The sequence below is a fragment of the Condylostylus longicornis genome, unplaced genomic scaffold (genome assembly GCF_029603195.1).
Source record: "Condylostylus longicornis isolate FDR11 unplaced genomic scaffold, ASM2960319v2 ptg000077l, whole genome shotgun sequence".
Classification (NCBI taxonomy): Eukaryota; Metazoa; Arthropoda; class Insecta; order Diptera; family Dolichopodidae; genus Condylostylus; species Condylostylus longicornis.
The window spans coordinates 1,150,759-1,169,556 of NW_026578045.1; the positions used below are offsets into that span (position 1 = coordinate 1,150,759).

The 18,798-nt window shown below is 21.6% G+C and overlaps 1 protein-coding gene across 2 annotated transcripts in view; it reads right to left on the bottom strand.

Moving 5' to 3' along the window:
- The window catches only part of LOC129612790 (protein still life, isoforms C/SIF type 2), a 279,580-nt gene that overhangs the window by 26,992 nt on the left and 233,790 nt on the right, over window positions 1–18,798 (bottom strand). For both annotated transcript variants that reach the window (XM_055526563.1, XM_055526562.1), the window contains exons 10-12: window positions 14,418–14,492; window positions 10,262–10,404; window positions 2,640–2,810 (exon numbers count right to left, since the gene is read on the bottom strand). In XM_055526563.1, the coding sequence (XP_055382538.1) occupies window positions 2,640–2,810; window positions 10,262–10,404; window positions 14,418–14,492 (389 nt within the window). The remainder of the gene's footprint in view (window positions 1–2,639; window positions 2,811–10,261; window positions 10,405–14,417; window positions 14,493–18,798) is intronic.

Genomic DNA, 18,798 nt, shown 5'->3' on the forward strand with positions numbered 1-18,798 from the left:
CAATTCATTTTTTTTACTGTGTATTTATATTTTAACAGGAATTTGTAAATATTTATTTAATAATATATAGAAAAATTCTTAAAAACGAAAAGGAAAAAATAGAAAATATCGGTAAATATTTTAAAAAATATTATTTTCAAACATAATAAATAAAATATCGAATATAAGAAAAAAAAATAATGTTTTTCAATAGAAAAAAAATTGTATTTTATCTATACAAAAAAATAAATAATAAATTTCTAATTCTTTGTATTTAAAAATTTTATAATAACAATATTGAAATAGATAAAGAAGAAATTTTAAGTATTTAAACAAATTCACATACTTATTAAGTATAAATAATAAAATATATTTTCTTTTATATTATATAACATATTTGTGACATAGTGTATAACAAAATAAGGTTTCGGAATTTATTCATTATTAATGTTCAAAAATAATTGAAATATAATAATAATACGAATAAATTATAAGGTTCGTCTATAATTCCGACGTGATGAGTTTTTCCAAATTAATTCATCACATGAATTTTATAAACAACTTCTAAAAATTTGAGAGTGATAGGATTAGTAGTGTAGGAGTAATAGTGTAGGAGTATATTACAAATTTGAATGATTAACATGTCTGTTCAATTTGTATGATCACAATTTGCGTGACCAACTTGCAAGACCAAATCCAATGATAATGTCTTTTATGACAAATTTGCATGACAAACTTGCTTGACCAATTTGCATGACCAACTTGCATGACCAACTTGCATGATCAACTTGCATAAACTACTTGCATGATCAACTTGCATGACCGACTTGCATGACCAACTTGCATGACCAACCTGTACGACCAACTTCAGATCGACATACATGACCAATTGGGATTACCAATATAGTAAAATTTTATGATTAATTTGCGTGATCAACATGTTCAATGTTCATGAACAATTTGCATAATAAACTTCAAGTTGCATGATGAACTTGCATGACAAGTTATCATAACCAATATAACTTTCAACGAAATGAATAAAAAGCCTAAAAGAATGGAACCAAAAATATTTCTAATGTAAATTAAATCTTTTTGTTTTTATCATGCACACGCACACAAATAGAATTTCAATTAAAATTATAAGGGAATGTAACAATGGTGTATTATAAGTAGTTTGATAATTTTGAAAAATCTTTATTGGTAATTTTCAAAAATTGATAATAAATAATATAATAGCGTATATAACCAAAATATTTGGGAATTGTGATTGAACAGAATCCTTTTCCTATACAAGTATAATATTCAAATGTATATACGATATAAGATATAAATTACAAATTTATATATCATACAAGTATATTAATCTCGGTAATTGGCACTTATATTGATTATAAAGCGTGTTATTAATCTTGATAATTGATGTCTTTATTGTATGTATAATAATAATCATAAACAATAATAATAATTATTGAAGGATATTTCATGTACCATTAATAATTAAATTAAAAAATGGTTGTTTATTTGGAATATTATATACAAAGTTTTAGAATACTTAAAATATAAATTATTGGAATTTGTGTTGGAACATCATATTCAAATTTTTGTTGGAATACAATATGTTAATGCTTTCACTTCAAATCGAAGTTTACAGTTAAATTGTAAATACACTCTATTGAGAAACTTACTATTCAAAATTTAAATTACTTTAAAAATCTTAATCAAATCTCTTAAATATCAAATCCTTGTGATAATTACTTTTGAAATTTGTAAGAGAAATAATATAATTTTCTAAATACATGTTTGAAATATTTATGTAAAATTTCATTCTTCCTGCATATGAATGTATGCATGTATGTGTATTTAATATGTTAAATAAAATAAAATTGAATTGCTTAAGGATATTTACTAATTAAGTCTAAAAATTGTTTAGAAAATCTTTACAAATATTTTAATGAATTTGAAATATTTTATTTATTGTAAAGATTTTTCCTTAAATATCCTTATATTTCTTATATTCATTTTATATATTTTATGGAAAATATTTGTTTTCAATGTGTCATTTACAATTAAAAAAGAAAAACAAGAAAAAAATATATCAAAAATATTTTCTTTTTCTTTGTTATAAAAATTAAAATATAAATTGAACAAAACTTCAAAGAATATGATTAAAAGGACAATGTTTTTATTGATCCTTAAGGGTAAAAAAAAAAATTTGTAGGCTCTTGTGTTATTCTTTTTTTTTACAAAGTACATTCCATGAAATTAAGAAATAATTATTTTTCATATAAAATTTAGTATGAGGTTTGAGTCGAAATACGTTTTACCAGTAAAGGATGTTTTGGATTACATAATTTAAGAAAATATGATTTATTAACAATTTCAAACCATTTTCCGGTCAAGCAAAAAAACCTAAATTAATATTAAGCGAATTTTTGAAAATTTCACTAAATAGGTTTTGAGATGCTTAATATGTGAAAACAATTGCGTTACACGAAAAATTTTTGAATACGTTTTTCGGCAGATGAGAACAGATAGAGGGTTTTAAGCGAATTTAAGAAAAGTTTTTCGAATTTGGCTGGTTTTCATTCAAAGCCCAACAATTATTTTTTGCATATTGCTAATAATAAAGTAATTAATTTAAAAATTTAATATAAACTTACCTTAACATATGTTCGTTCTGTATCAACCAATTCTAAAATAACTTTACGTAATTTTTCAGCATCTGTTAATTGTCTTGAAGGCGTTAGCATTGCATTTGAAACCGATGATGCCACAGAACCAGTTGGGCTAGATTTTCTTGTCTCCTGTGGTGAACGACAGAAACCAGTCACCTTTTTTGTTATATTTTTTTTTTTTGCATAGTTTTTTTTTTTTTTTTTGAGGTTAGATTTATTTTTGTGTGTGTTTTATTTCGTAAATATCATTGTTGTTTTTTTTTTCGAATTTTTTTTTTGTCGATTGATTTTTACATTTACAATATTGTTTTTTTTTTTTGTTGTTTGTAAAAGGTAAAATTTATTTATAACAAGGTATATATGGAGGAATTTATGCATAACATGTTAATTTTTGTTTTGTTAATATTTTTTTTTTATTATTCATTTTATGCCACAATTAGATATAGGAAAAAAGATATAAAAATACAAAAAAAAAAGATACAAATAATAAACAATAAATTTTCTAACAATTAATAAAATATTAAATATTTTGCATTCATTTAAGAAAAAAAAAATTACGAAAAATAGTTGAATGTATATCTGTGAAAATTTCCAAAATCCCACATATAACCCTCATGTATTTGGCCAATTCTAGTTCATATAATGAAAGCAAATTTTCAAATTTTTATTGTTTGAAAACCTGGTGGGACTAACTTGAAAATTTTCTTTTCATAAAACAAAATTAGAATAGTGTTTGCAAAGTATTCAAGATTTTGTCCCAAAATTTCAAAACCATCATTCTGAAAAATTGCAATTTCAGAAATTTTTTGCAGTTTTTGAAAATTTTCACAGATTAAATTTTCATATTTATTAAAAAAATAAGTGATTATTATTAGTGAGTTAAATGTGAAATATATGAATTAAAAATTAAAAAAATATTTAAAATGTCATATGGGTATCAATGCAAGTTTTAGTAATTTAAGGTATGAGTATATGAAATATGAAAAGTATATGCTTAAAAATGAAAATTAAAAAAAAAATTTATTTCGAATTAATTATTTTAATTATTATGATTACAAAAATATTATGCATTGTAATATTAATTTAAATCACTTAACGATTTTTTTTTGGAAATTTTGTATAACAGTTAATTTATATAACAATTAATATATATAGCAGTTTTATTAATATAATTTATATAACAGTTAATTTATTTCACTATTTAAAACTAATTAATAATCATTAGATTGGTTGTTATACTGCAAAATATTTGCAAATTTTATTCTAAATTCAAATTAATTGCATATAAATCATATTTATAATTCGATTTTCTATTTAATTACAATTCAGCTGCTATTTAACATAGAGAAATATTTTGAAAATATTTTTTTTTCAAAATGAAACTTTTTCTTTTAGTTTTCGGAAATTTGTTATTTCTTCAATTACCTCCATCAATTGCTTGAAATATTTTAAAAATGTCGGATAGAGAATTTTTCGAAAGTTCATTAAATTTGCAATAATATCTTAAAACATAAATATTTTTTAAATTAGATTATTACGTACCTCTACCACGCATAATTTTATGAATTATTATAATTGAAAAAATAAATAATAAATTTAAATTCTGATTATATTTAAAAAATTAAAATCTTGGAGATATTTAGTTTGTATTTGCAAATTGCTAATTGAAGGTAATTCTTAAACTATTGTACTTGTTTAATATTTAATAATTATGAAAACTGTTTATGTATATATATAGAAAATAAATTGAACAAATTAAGTTGCTCTAAATTATTTTTAAAAATTCTATTTGCATTTTCGTAAATTATAAATTTTTATTCAAATATTTCAATACATAATTTTTGCTTCATGTAGTAAGTAAAATTACATTTGCATATTCAAATAAAAAAAATAAAATAAAAAATAAATAAAAAAAATTAAAAAAAATTTCAAAAATGATTTTATTACACAGACTTATTTATTTTTAAATTGTAAAGCAACATTGCAAAAATTTTAATATTTTATTTTAAATCTAATTATAATTTTATTTTGGAATATTTGCATAAGCAATTTGAAATTAAGTTTAAATATTTATAAAAATCTATAATAGGAAATATTATTTTAAATAAATAAATAGAATTGAAGCAATAGTATAACAAAGAATTTATTAAAAACAAAGGTTTTTATGGAAATTATTCTTGTTGATCAGAACATTTATTGAAAAGTCTAAAAAAAAAGATAAGACAATATGGATTTGACCATATTAATTCTGTGACATCCACATGAAAGGAATTTTATGAACTGCAGCACTGGCCTTAAACTCGTGCCCATTGAATAGTCTTTGACACTTAGAAGAAAAATGTAGAGATACTGCATAACAACAAATATTCAGAATAGAATAGTAATAAAATTTGTAAGGCCAAGAATATTTATTCGACGAAAATCTATGCGAAGAGAAATTTGTCTATTTTTTAACATTCTCTCACAAGCTCTTTTATAAAAGAGGATTTTTGTGTATCCTTACAATTTTAAATTAAATTTTCATATTTTAAATTTTTAGTAATGAAATTAATAGATTTGTGAACAATTATAGTAAAATATAAATTATTTAGGAAAATAAGCGAAAATAAAATTTTCTTGCCCCGGAATATATGCAATTTTTTATGAAATTTTATCAAAATTTTTAAAGTCATAATCGCTGTATTGGTTTAAAAATTTTTGACTTAAAAATAATTTTAATTAAATTTTCTTGAGTAAAATATAAGATAAGCTCATATTCTTTCATACAAATCCTATTAAATTCATATTAAACAGAATATCAGCATTAACTTTATATTTTTTTTAAAAATTTAGCAGTAATTATTTATTATATTTTTAAGGTATTAAATAAAACTATTTACTTAATACGGTAATATAATTAAAAAATATTTGGAATGTGCAGAAATATTTATATATTAGGTATTATTTAAAACATATGCATTAGCTCTACAACATAATAATTTTAAAAATTTTTCTAGCTATTCTAATATTTTATGACTGATACAAAGGATAATAAAATTTACAATTAAATAAAATAAAGAATTTTTTCACTAAAAATAAAATTTCTTTGAGGCTGGACATATTGCATTTAAATTGCATGTAAATAAAAAAAAAAACAAAAAATATACAAAATTATTGTATTAAAAAAAAATTTTCAAGTGCAAAAATAAAAATTTTCTTTTTTGCTTTATTAGTGCTAAAATTTAAAATTAAATGCAAAAATAATGTTATAATTAATGAAAAATTGAAATCAATAAAATAATTATTAAAACTTTATTTATAAAATCTTTATTTTTCATATTATATGCTATATAATAAATAAATAAATAAAAAAAAAATATTGTGCTATAATTACAATAATTATATAAATAAATCTGTGCAAAATAATTGTATTTTATTTGATATTTTTAAAACTTAAAACAAAAAAGACCTACAATTTTTCTTTAATTTAATAATAATTATTGTGTATTTGAATATAATATGTATATGTGAATGTATAAGCATAATAATAAATATTTTATTATATTTAATAGTTGTACTTAAATATATATATATGTATTTTGCTCTGGCATCAATATCAGATCTGGTACCCGTTAAAATTTGCATTCTTCCTAAAATTTTAAAATCTAGCATTTCTTCTAAATCTTAAATTTTTCGTTTCATAAAGAAGATTTATTCATTCTATTCATTCTTAATAAATATTTAATTCAATACATTCGATTGTTTTACATTTGAAGAACAAATTTAATAAAATTGTTAGATAAAACCAAAATAGATTAAGCAAAATTCAGAAAGTTTAGTATCTCTAGCTATCTCTTCTACACATTTTTTGACTAATTATATTTTAGCTCCTGCAACTGTTACAATTGGTTACGATATATTCATTCGTTAGGGTTACGATTCATTTTCAAATTCTTAAATAATACAATTTTTAAAAGAAAATAATTTCCTTTTCCAGCAAAATTTTAATATTTTTTAAATATCAGAAAAGTTTTAGTAAACAATTGTTGTATATCAAAGTTAATATTAAAATCAAATTTATATAACTATTAAAAATTAAGACTAAAATCCAAATAATTTGTAAAATAAAATGTTCCCCGTAAGGTATGCAATTTTTTTCAAATATATACATTCACATTTTATTAAGCTCTAATTTAGTGCCCAAAAATGCTAGACAAGGTGCATATAAAAGTTCTAATTTAATGAAAATATATACACCTTTAGATCGAGAAATTGTTCTACTTTTCTTTTACTTACGTAATTTTCTCTTTTCATATTTAATTATTACAAAAATAAATAAGAAATTTATTGAATTTATTTTATATTAATTATGATATAATATGGCTATATCGTAAATAGAATTTATGTTATGATACAAAAAATAATTTATTTTTAATAATCTGCCGTTCGAAAAATATAATTTTACAATTATTTTAAAAATTTCATTACATAATTTTTATTTGAAATTAAGTATAAAAGAGAAAAGCGAGGGTACGAATTAAATTTTTATAAGCAATAGCTACGTAGCTAGTAACGAAGTGAGAAAAAAAATGAAAAATTAAAAAAAGAAAAGAAGCTTTAGTGAAAATTTTTTAATTAAAACTTATAATAGAAATGAAAACAAAAATAAAATTATATATATAAAAAAAAAAGTGAGGAAACTAAAAATTATAAAAAGTGAAAAGTCAAAGTAATTACTGTATTTTTAAAAGTAAATAAAATGTCCGATAGAGTAAAAACTAAAACTTTTATACTTTTACTTAAAATACAAATTTTTTTCCCTTTTTTTTCTTTTTTAGTTTTTCTATCTTACTTATGTTTAACTTTTTAATAAACATTTCAAAATGAATATTACAATTATATGTATGTATGTATGTATGTAGGATTTTAATCTGTGTTATAATATGTATATTAAAATAGGTCCTTAAAAGGGGATGTTTTGAAAATTTAATATTTTATATGATCTATACACTCTGTAACAAAAATTAAGTGTATCTCACCTTTGGATTGCTTCGACTTTAGATTGAAATTGAAATTTAAATAACAATTACCTACATATATCATTTATTTTTCAATTTACGAAGTTTTAAGAAAAAATCTAACCTTCTAAGTCATATGAATAGAAGATGCATATGTTTTGAGAAAATTAATTTCAAAACAAACTTAATTAATTTGGATAAACCATAATTTTGTAGCTTTTTACATTTTTGTGCTATTTTGAATAAATTTGTACGGATAAAATAATATGGAGTTCGAATTTAAGTTAAATTTTTAAAAATTAGGAAATTCCGCTGAGCCATAATTAAATTTTAAATAATATTTTCTGAACTAAATAACGTAGACTATATTAATTTTGATCTTTTAACTGCGAATGTATGAAATAAAATTGAAGACTCCTATGTATGAAATAAAATTGAAGAAAAACCAAAGAACTGAAATTCGAATTATCTATTTTTTGATTGGGATCACAGACTTATTAAATAAAATTCTTTAAAATATTAATAAATATTGTAGAAAAAATTAGATAAAATTAAAATTTCTTCTGAGATGATTAAAAAAAGAAATCCTAGGGCTCTCCTTATTATTCAATTGTTTTTCACATTATTATGAGAAAAATTATTTTATATTTATGATTAAGTATGATTTAACCCAACAATATGGTCAGAAACTGCTACAGAATATTGGAAATTTATTATAACGAAAATTTTTAATTTAAAATTAAAATTTATTCTTTACTCAGGCAAACTCCTTTCAATTTTTAATTAAAATCACCAACTAAGCGTTATTAATGTAGGTAAAATTATGAAACTATTGAAATTTTTGAAAAATTATGCCATAAAAATTCCATTATGTTTTAAAGAATTTAAAAAATATATAAAAATTTCATATATGTTAAAAAAGACAAAAACTTTACGCATTCGCAAATTATTTCGAAAATCTTTTGTTTTCTTTTGAAATTTCTTTCAAAGAAAGGAAATTTTTAAAAAAGGACATTCATAAAAAGGAAAAATTTTAGAAAAATTACGTTGAAATAAAAGAAAACAAATTAAAAATTGTAAAATGGTGAATTTGTTTTTTGTAATTTAGAAAACATTTAAATCACAAAGAATTGATGTATATAACAAAAACAAAATAGAATAATTGTTATACAATTTAATTATAATAAAATTAATAGTAGTTTCATAATTTTTATGAAAAAAAAAAATGGAAAATATTTACGCACATTAATAGTTATAGTGTTATGTAATTAAAAAGGAGTACAAAATAAATAAAATGACGTATATAGAGTATTCTGTTATAAATAATATAATCCTTAGATTTTTGTTATAAAAAATGTACCTGTATATATAATAAAAGAAATAAAGGTGAGCTGTCATAATTTTATTGTAGTTGACATACTTCTCATAACACGTGTACAAACGTATATATAAATGGTACTTAATTTGTGGTATTTCCCGTACAATTAATTATACTTATTATATACAAAGGTTATATTTTGTATAATTAAAATTATTTACATACAAATTATTATATAACAAATTATCTATATAAATGTATGTATAAAAGGATTTATATATTAATATGAAAATAATAAAGCGAAAAAAAATATAATTACAAAATATACTTTTCTTTTCTTGCCTTAGATTGTATAACTCGTGTATATCTTACATTATATTATATTTCTATGGACGCATGTGTGGACATATATCTATATACAAATATTATGTATTATATAAAGCATATGTATTATGTATATTTTCGCACTTTTATTTTTTTTTTTTTTAATTTTATCACTAATGAATTGCACTATTATTAAATAAACTAAATGTATAAGAAAATACTAAAAAAAAGTGAGAAAATAAAATTAAATGAAATAAAAAATAATTTTTTTTTCTTTTCATTTTCTTCTATTTTTTTTTTTTCATAATTCATTTTTTTTCATTTTTTCGTTCTTAATTAAGATGCCAGAGAAATGTTTTTTTTTTTTATATTTTTTGTTTTATATACAATTTATATATACATATAAGTATATAATTGTTATACATATACAGAGTGTGTGAGAGTCGATGATATACTTTCGGATGTAAAGCAATAGAATATACCCAGATGAGCAAAAATTTTCATTATTTTCTAAATAGTATTTCCAAATTAATTATACCCAACAATACAAATTAGAAATTTTCCTTTAACACCTCAATTTTAAGGTCTAATAAATCAAGAGAAAAAGGGCATTTTTTATATTATTTTTTCGTTAGTCTGGACTTATTTTATTACCCATCTTCGGCATTACTATCAAATTTCAGACACCCTGTTTATATAAATATACTTTCATATATACTAAATCATTATATAGAATAATGTTATACTATATATATTATGGCTATTTTTATGTATGTATTAATGTAAATACGAGTATAATATAAAAATAATGTAAATATGTATAATTATGGTATGTTGAATAAAATCTTATATGGGGTAAATAATATATGTATAATATATAATATATGTAAATAATATATATATAATTTTTTTTGTATATATACATTTTAATGTATATAACATTTATTATAAAAATATTTTAATGTTACCTGTTCAGCTGTTTTAAGAAGATTCTCAATTTCAAAGCTGTTAGTCCTTGAAGTTTGTTTAGTACCCTGAGTGCTAGTCACCTGTGGTTCAACTGATGATGGAGCTGGAGAACTTTCTGCTTCAGGTGAATACATATCTTTACCTTGAAGGAAATAAATACAAACATATATTATATTTTTTTTTTTTTATATTATATGGTATGTATACAAATAAAATATAATATAACATTATATAACAAATGTAAGAAAGATAAAAATAAAAAATAAAAATTAAAAATAAGAAAAAGAATTAATATTATTATGTTAAAGGTGTAAAGTATATACACATACAAAAATAATATACTCGTACGATATATGGATGAGAAGAAGAATATAAAGGGTAAGAATTTGTTGCGTTACGTTTGTAACAATTATACAAACAAAAAAACAACAGTATCATACAAAAAAAGAAATTATGATTATAAAAATAATATTTGAGTAAATTAGAGAGTGATGGTATGATGCTAAGGAAATATCGGAGAGTGGAACTGGTATAGTATTATGATTGTAATATAGAAGGGAGAATAAATATTTTGAAGAGTGGTAAAAGAGGAGAGAGGCAGGTTGAATAAAAATATATAAAATTTCTCTCTTTTTTTTTCCTTTTTTTTTTCATTTTCTTTTTGATTATTATTTTATTTTTATTTTAATTTTCTTTTTCTTCATTTCGAAATTAAGTAAAAATGTGTGATGATGATGATGAAAATTTTCACAGTTATTTTTTTTTTCTCATTTTTTTTTTCTTATTTTTTTTTTATTCGTTCTCTTTATATAATAAGAATAATAATAAAAAATAATAATAATAAAAAATTAAAAATAATAATGTTAAGTGTTATATTTATGTTGTGTGTTGACGTGCGTGTATATAAGTATACCATTTATTTACGTATGTATATAAGTATATAAACATTTTAATGTCATTAAATATAGTTTCATACATTTTTTTTATTTCAAATGAATTTGTATTTATAAATAAAAATTCTTTAACTTAATGCCTTTAATTTTTTTCCACTTTATATGTGATATGCATGTAATATATAAGTTGTATAACACATTTTTTTTTATTATATAAAAATAAGAAATAAGAAAGATTGACTTATTTAGGTTTAGGTTATGCATTTTTTTTCATTTGCGTTTTTGTTTTTTTTTTTATTTTGTTTGTACTGTTTGTGTGCAGTGTTATAAAAAGAAAGAAGATGCTTTTGAGAAAAGTGTGAATTTTTATTTTTATTTCATGTCTTTACGTAACTGTTATAATATAGTATATGTGGTGTATTATTTTTTTTTTTTATTATAATGAGAAAATATGAATTTTAATTTTTTATTTATAAAATGCATTGTATTTTTATGCATTTAAAAATTCTGTGATTATTACCATTAAAAATTGACTAAGTCCGAATTTTATATATTTAGATTTCATTTTAGATTCGAATTTTTTTTATAGTTTTTTCTAAAGAATGATCTGAAATTTGGTTTGTGGACCACAATTTGTCTTGAAGTTACTATAAGAACGGAAAAAAATAAAAATTTAGATTTTTTTTTAAATAAAAATCAAATTGAATTCCTCGTAGTTTTATCTTAATTCATAAGGATGATTCGGTATTTAGTGTTTTAATATAAACCACCAATGAGCCAAGCAATTTTACGCATCACCAAATTGTTCCAAGCAATTTTACCCATTTTAATGCATTAAAAATGGGTAACATTGCTTGGAACTAGTTCTATAATCCTAATCGATTTTCGAAATATTGGGATTTTTTACAAAAAGTTTTACTTGTCCACGAATAATGTTGTGTTTATAACTCCCGTTATCAAAAATATAAAAGTTTCAAAGAAATAATTTTTGGACGGTCTAATAAAAGGATTTTTGTATATTATCTACTCTAGGATTAGCCATTATTCAAGTATTAAAAAAATTCTAAATTACCCGTTTTTATTACGTTTTTAGTTTTCTTTAATACCACAATTGCGTATGAAATTTCTGGAAATTATAAAAAATTTTTTAAAAGAATTTTTTCCCGTTATTTAGGCTTTAATTTAAGCGATTAAATGTTAAAAAAATTTTTTAATAAAATATACAAAATAAAATGTTCAAAAATATTTTTAAACTTAAAATTTAATTTTCTCAAAATACAATAATTCGACTTAACAAGTTTTAACATCAAGATCACAGAATTATAATAATTATTATTATATGAGGGAAAAGAAAATTCAACTTTTATTTTTAAGTATATGTATAGGTGTTGCTATAAATGATAATATAAAATAATTATGATTAAATTTTAACTAGAATGCGGTTTACGTCCAGGTGAAAGAACAAAGCATAAGCAAAAAAAAAAAAAAAACAATCTAAGAGATGATGGTCATTTCAGATGGTGCGCGTGTGTATGTGTGATACAATAATACTGCAGTTTAAAATTAATTTTAATTAAAATTTATATTTTTTCTATATTAATAAAATGCTATTTTTATTTTTTTTGATATTATTATATTTAAATTTTTTTTTTTTTAAATTTTTACATAATTGTGACTAGGTGAATTAATATACATGCTTTACGTATAATATCCTATAAATATTTTCATTAAATGTAAAAGGATTTTATTTTATTTTTAACATAAAGGTGGTCTAAAATCTTTTCTAGTTTCGAATAATTTATGTTAATAAGTGGTACTTTGGTGTGTGCGTATATCTAATGAGTTTGAGATCTTTTATATTGTATTAAAAATTAATTGAAATAAAAAAGATGTAGATATTTATGGAATCATATCAATGTTTAAAGATTTTTTAAATTATGTATCCTAATAATAGTATTAGTGCCAAACAGAATCAAAGTGTTTCAGAATATTGTAATTATTTGGAATTGTGTTAAAATATGTGACATGTTTTTTAATTGAGTAGTTTAATATTCCGCATACATTGCGATTCGAATTTGGTTTTTCTAAAGGAAACCTCTCATTTACCTCTATATTTCCGAAATTTTCCATTTAGCTTAATAATATTTCATTACTTGGTTGATTAGACCGATGAGGATGCCTAGATTGTTCGATATTTCAAGAAGCATTATTTCTTTTGGTACTGGGTTATTGCAACAAAATTTCTATTGTCATAGAAATATGAAAACAATAGATACATTGAATTGCATGCCAGTCGTTGATTTGTTTAATTTAGTGAGCCAGTGCATTTCAGAGATTTATCTACGTCCCTGATATTTAATTAAATCTCATATAATTTACAAAATATTATAACATACTCTTTCTAGGCGAATTAGTAGAAATAAAAAACTCGATCCCCTACAAGCCGCAATATAACTAATTATCTTTGTTCAGTTAGGCTGATAATGTTTCGTCAAATGCACAGCCTACTTAGATTGTTACAGCATTTTTGAAACTTGAAGATTAACTAAATTAAAGCCTTAAGATTACAGCAGTTTGGAATATATTTTGGGTGAATTCAAATTCAAAATGTATATATTTCTGTTCTGTTATCCTTTACTGTGTTCTATAAATCTCACCTCAAACAATTGGTTTTGGTTAAAGTTTTTTATGTATATTATTCTTTAGTAACGATTCTGCGATTTTTTCCTATATTGCTTTCATAATATTGTAGGAAATCCATATTTTTCCTATTAAAACACAATAATTTTCGCCATGATATAAGTATATAGTGTTGTATTTGTATGTAATATGTAGGCACGTGGGTAGATTGGAAAATTTCTTAGCATATTTGGGTCTTTTAGAGTTCTTTGAATTCATTAAAAAAAATTTATCTTTCTTTGAGTTTATTGAAAAAAATGTAGTGTTGGGGCCATATGATGTATAAAACTTTTAATATATGTAGTAATCAGTGTAAAACGGTGAAGGACAATAGATCAAAAATTTTTTTTTATTGTTATGCTAACTAAGTTAGTAATAAAGATATAAAATAATAAACGATAAAACAATCTATTGATAATATCATTTGACTTATGATTACGATATTATATGAAATCTTTAACGGTATACATTATTATGAAAGAAGTCAAAAACTCGATTTATTTGTATATAGGGGAGAAGGGAATGAAGCAACAATAATGTACTTCAATAATGTACTGGGTGATATTATATTTTACATACTTACCAAATGCCCATTTAAGGAAAGAATTAGAATTATTAGAAAAGCGTATATAACAAAGCGTATTGAAGTCGGGTGAGTCTAAATTACAAAATAAAAAAAAAATTTAGAAAAATTTAAAAAAATTGAAAAATTAAAAAAAGTTTTTTTTTTCTTTTATTGTTGTGGGTTTATTGGCAAGGAAATTTGATTTGTTTTTCTTTTTTTTCATTTTGTTTTATTTTCTTACTAACCCTCGCACATAATTATAATAAACAAAGTTTTCACCCTAAAAAGTAAAAATGCCCTAAAATTCTCAAAAAACAAAAAAAAATTAAGGGGTTATAGCAGAATCAGAACTTCGGTGGGAAAGAGTGAATTAAAAAAATTCGAATTTTTCTTTCATTGCATAATATATTCATCTGGAAAGAGTTGTGCTTCATTGTGCATAACCTAATCAAGTATTGAAAATTTTCCGGCACTTGGCACCAAATATATAAAAGTTTTGAGCAAGCTACCCTCACTATATAGAAAGTGGCATTCAGTTTCTTAAGCTTTAGATTTATATTAGAACAATAAAGAGAAAGCATTAGGTAGTGAGAAGTTCACTTTCTTTTGATCGTCGATTGACCTTTATAGTAGAAATCTATGAAATTTTTATCACGTTCAACTAGGAAGATTATCCTAAATAAAATTTTCCTATATAAAACTTTTCATTCCTCTTACTGGACTTAAATTTAAATAAAATCCGTAGTTCTGTTGGTATAACGCACATCTAAAAAGCGAGAGATCTCCAATTCTAATTCAGTTACAGTTAAATATTATCGGGCTTGTTATCTGACTGTGACCAGTCAGATAAAAAGTATAAGCAATTTTGATATATTAACTAGAAAATGTTATACAAATCACTACTATAATTCCAGTATTACAATTTGCGCATATGATCAAAGGACGACGATTAATGAATAAGAAATTTTAACACAAAAAAAAAAAGAAAGAAATCTAGAAATAAAAATGAAAATAAATGCTGAAGGAACCCAATTATTTTAAAATACATTTATTATGCAATATGTATTATTTTGAAAGATTAAATAAAAAATGGGAAAAAAATAAGAAAAACATAAAAAAAAAACCAACAACAAAAAGATTGCAATGCAAATTATTTTCCACTTAAAACAGAAAATTCTTTATAATTTTTGTTTTCTTCTATTTATCTTATTTTTATTCTAATTTTTCTATTTTCTCTTTTTCTTTTTCTCATTTTATTATTAAATCGTAAAATTTCCATAATAATTGGTTAGAAATGAAAGTTGAATGCAAAAAAATTTCATTCTATAATTAATTACATTCACATAATTTGATACCGCACATTAGAATAAGAAAAATATACTTACATACATGAAAACATAATATGTATACATTGCAGATTTGAATTATAAGGAATAAATAAGGAACACTGATAGGAATAGAATAGGAGAGAGAGAGAGAAAGGCTGAAGTAATATAACGTATGATATGAGAATAAGTAAAAGTATGTAGTAGGAGAAAAACGTATATATATAAAAAAAAAGAAGATGAATATGTCATGTCAGTTTCTGGATGGATGAAAATAGCATCAAGTTTACGTCAAGGAGTTGTAAATTACATTGTATATAATTAATTATCTTGAAATTTATGTTATGCCTAAAATTGTGTTTGGGTTTATTATGTTTTTTTTTTTCATACTGACTGAAGTATAATAGTGATGGAAGTATAATCTTTTATAATCATTTTATGTATAAATACACTATAATGTTATATTACATTCGAAAATGATATACATTTTTGTATATTTCCAAGAAATGGTATGTAATAAAATCTGCATATCTATATATACATATTGTGTTAGAATGAATAACGAATTTCTAATTTACATTTTGTTTTCTCGAAATGCAGGTATTTTCTGCCCAAGGGATCGGCATACAAGATTTATATTTTCTGATTCAAAAAAATATGTCGACTAACAATTTTTAAACTTATAGACAAATACATAGGACCATTGACGACTAATTAGCTATTATTTGATTATTTCTTGTTAGGTGATTTCAATATTACGAGGATTGTGAATGAATTCTTATTTTTATAATAATTCTAATTTTTACAGGGTAAACCGCTAATACTTAACAACCTTAGAGGACTATATTGATATTATATTATTTTTGATATATGGCCTTTTGCCAATAAGACATCCCTTAATTTAATCACATGTTTCTCCTTAAAAATTGCATACTTGATCCTGCCGGAATAATGATTCAATTTATAGGACTGCTATAAATTCAGGGTTTGTTTTTTAAAAAATAAAATTATTATTCACATATAACCGGGAAAATACCATAAAAAATTCATATATGTATTATTTTGTTTGTTCGTACATTTATGATATTATCTATGCTTTTACAGAGAAACTGGTTTAATTAATAAAATATATAGAAAAAAAAAAACAAAAACAAAAAATATATGCGTATAAAATAGGAATTATAAACTTAAAATACAAGTTATGTAAAGAATTTTTTGTAATGAAAAGTTGCTTTTTAATTAGGAATAAGAAAAAAAAAATAAAAGAATTCAAAGAAAAGGGAAAGAAATGATGTTGTGTAATAATAAGGATTCTTGCTATATGATTATAAAATTTGATTTTACTTTTGCGATACACAGGATCATATTCAGTTTCATGGCACACAATCATAAATATCATTTTATTTTCATTATTCTACTCTATTCAGAAAGTACATTTCCAAAAACTAAATGTTAAATTTTATGGTATTTATCGAGTAAAATGTCGTCAATAGAATTGTACCACAAAATACCTTTTGGCAATCATATTAAAATTTGTACGTATAGCAGGACGGAAATTTGTCATACACTATAGGTTATTATAACCTATCCGTTGCCGTAATACCGGTATGTATTCCACTTTAATAAATTTAAATAGTCAGATTAGGATTTATTAAGTTTGTCGAAGAGTTTAGGCTAAAATATCATTATATATTTTCTGTGTTAAAACGCTTTTGTTGTAACTCTATTCCCTTTTGAGTTTTATTTTCTCTTGCTTAAATTAAAATAGATAATAAATTGAAGTGTCCTAATAAAAATGATTGCAATACTAAGTCTCAAATTAATGTTGGTTATATTTTATAACTTTCACACATAAAGTCATATTTTCGATGGGAATTTCGAATCAATTTTTACGTTTTATTTTTCTTTTTTGGAATAACCAAAATCCCATTTATTTTTATCAAAAATTATTTTTATTTCAACTTTAACTTTTGCATTTCTGTTGCATTTTTATAATTTTTTCTCTCAAAAATTATAAAATTTTCAAATAATTTCAGTTCATTTTTTTTTTCGATTATTTATGCACCTATGTGCATTCTATTTTCAGAATTTAACATTTTTAGTTATCATATAAGAGGAAAAAAATAATAAAAATTTATTGGAAAAAATTTTTTTATCAATAAAATGAAAATGAATAAAAACCATTTTTTTTGCATACTTTTAGGGGAATCAATTGGGGAAGAATGTTTATTAGACATTCATTATTGCTTTATATTGGATGTTTTAGTCTAAAAATAAGTATAAAATTTATTTTTATTTTTTTTTTAAATTATGTTATATTTGAATTTTATTCAATATCCTTTTATGCAACTTGATAATTTTTAATACCACTTTTATATTTCGAATTTTTTTATATTTTAAATTATTTGGTTATAATTTTTTCTTCTCAATATCGCTATATGTGATGAGAAACTTTTACTGACGATACAAAAATAAATTTTTTTTTGTAATATTATAAAAAATTTTTATATATTCTGTAAGGATATATTTAAGGATATGATGCTGTTATTTCAAAAATATTTAAAAATAAAAATATTTTTGAAATTTATTCGAAATATTAAAGTTTTTATTTAGTTTATGGCTAAAGACTAGATATTAAATAAATTTTATTTGAATTTTATAATTTAATTTTATTTTATTTAAAAGTTATATTTTATGATTATATTTTGTATTTGCTTGTATGTATGAGTTATTGAATATGTCTGAATAAAATAACAACGAAATTGATATTAAATATAGATAGTTCAAATTTAATTTGAATTTTTTCGATTTCAATTGAATACAAATCATAATGCAGAAAGTAAATGAAATGTTAAAATTCTCCCGAGCTAAAGAGAATGTAGTAGGAGGAAATTTATTAATAAAAATAATTATTTTAGTAGGAATTCTAGTATGTTATCTGAACATTAGTGCCTTTTAATTATTCAGTTTAAAAATGAGATAGAAAATATGAGCCAGTTTTGAGAGCGGATTTTAATTAGTTGCGAATTTTGAGAATTTTAATATTTTTTATAGCATACTTTTAGGGGATTCAA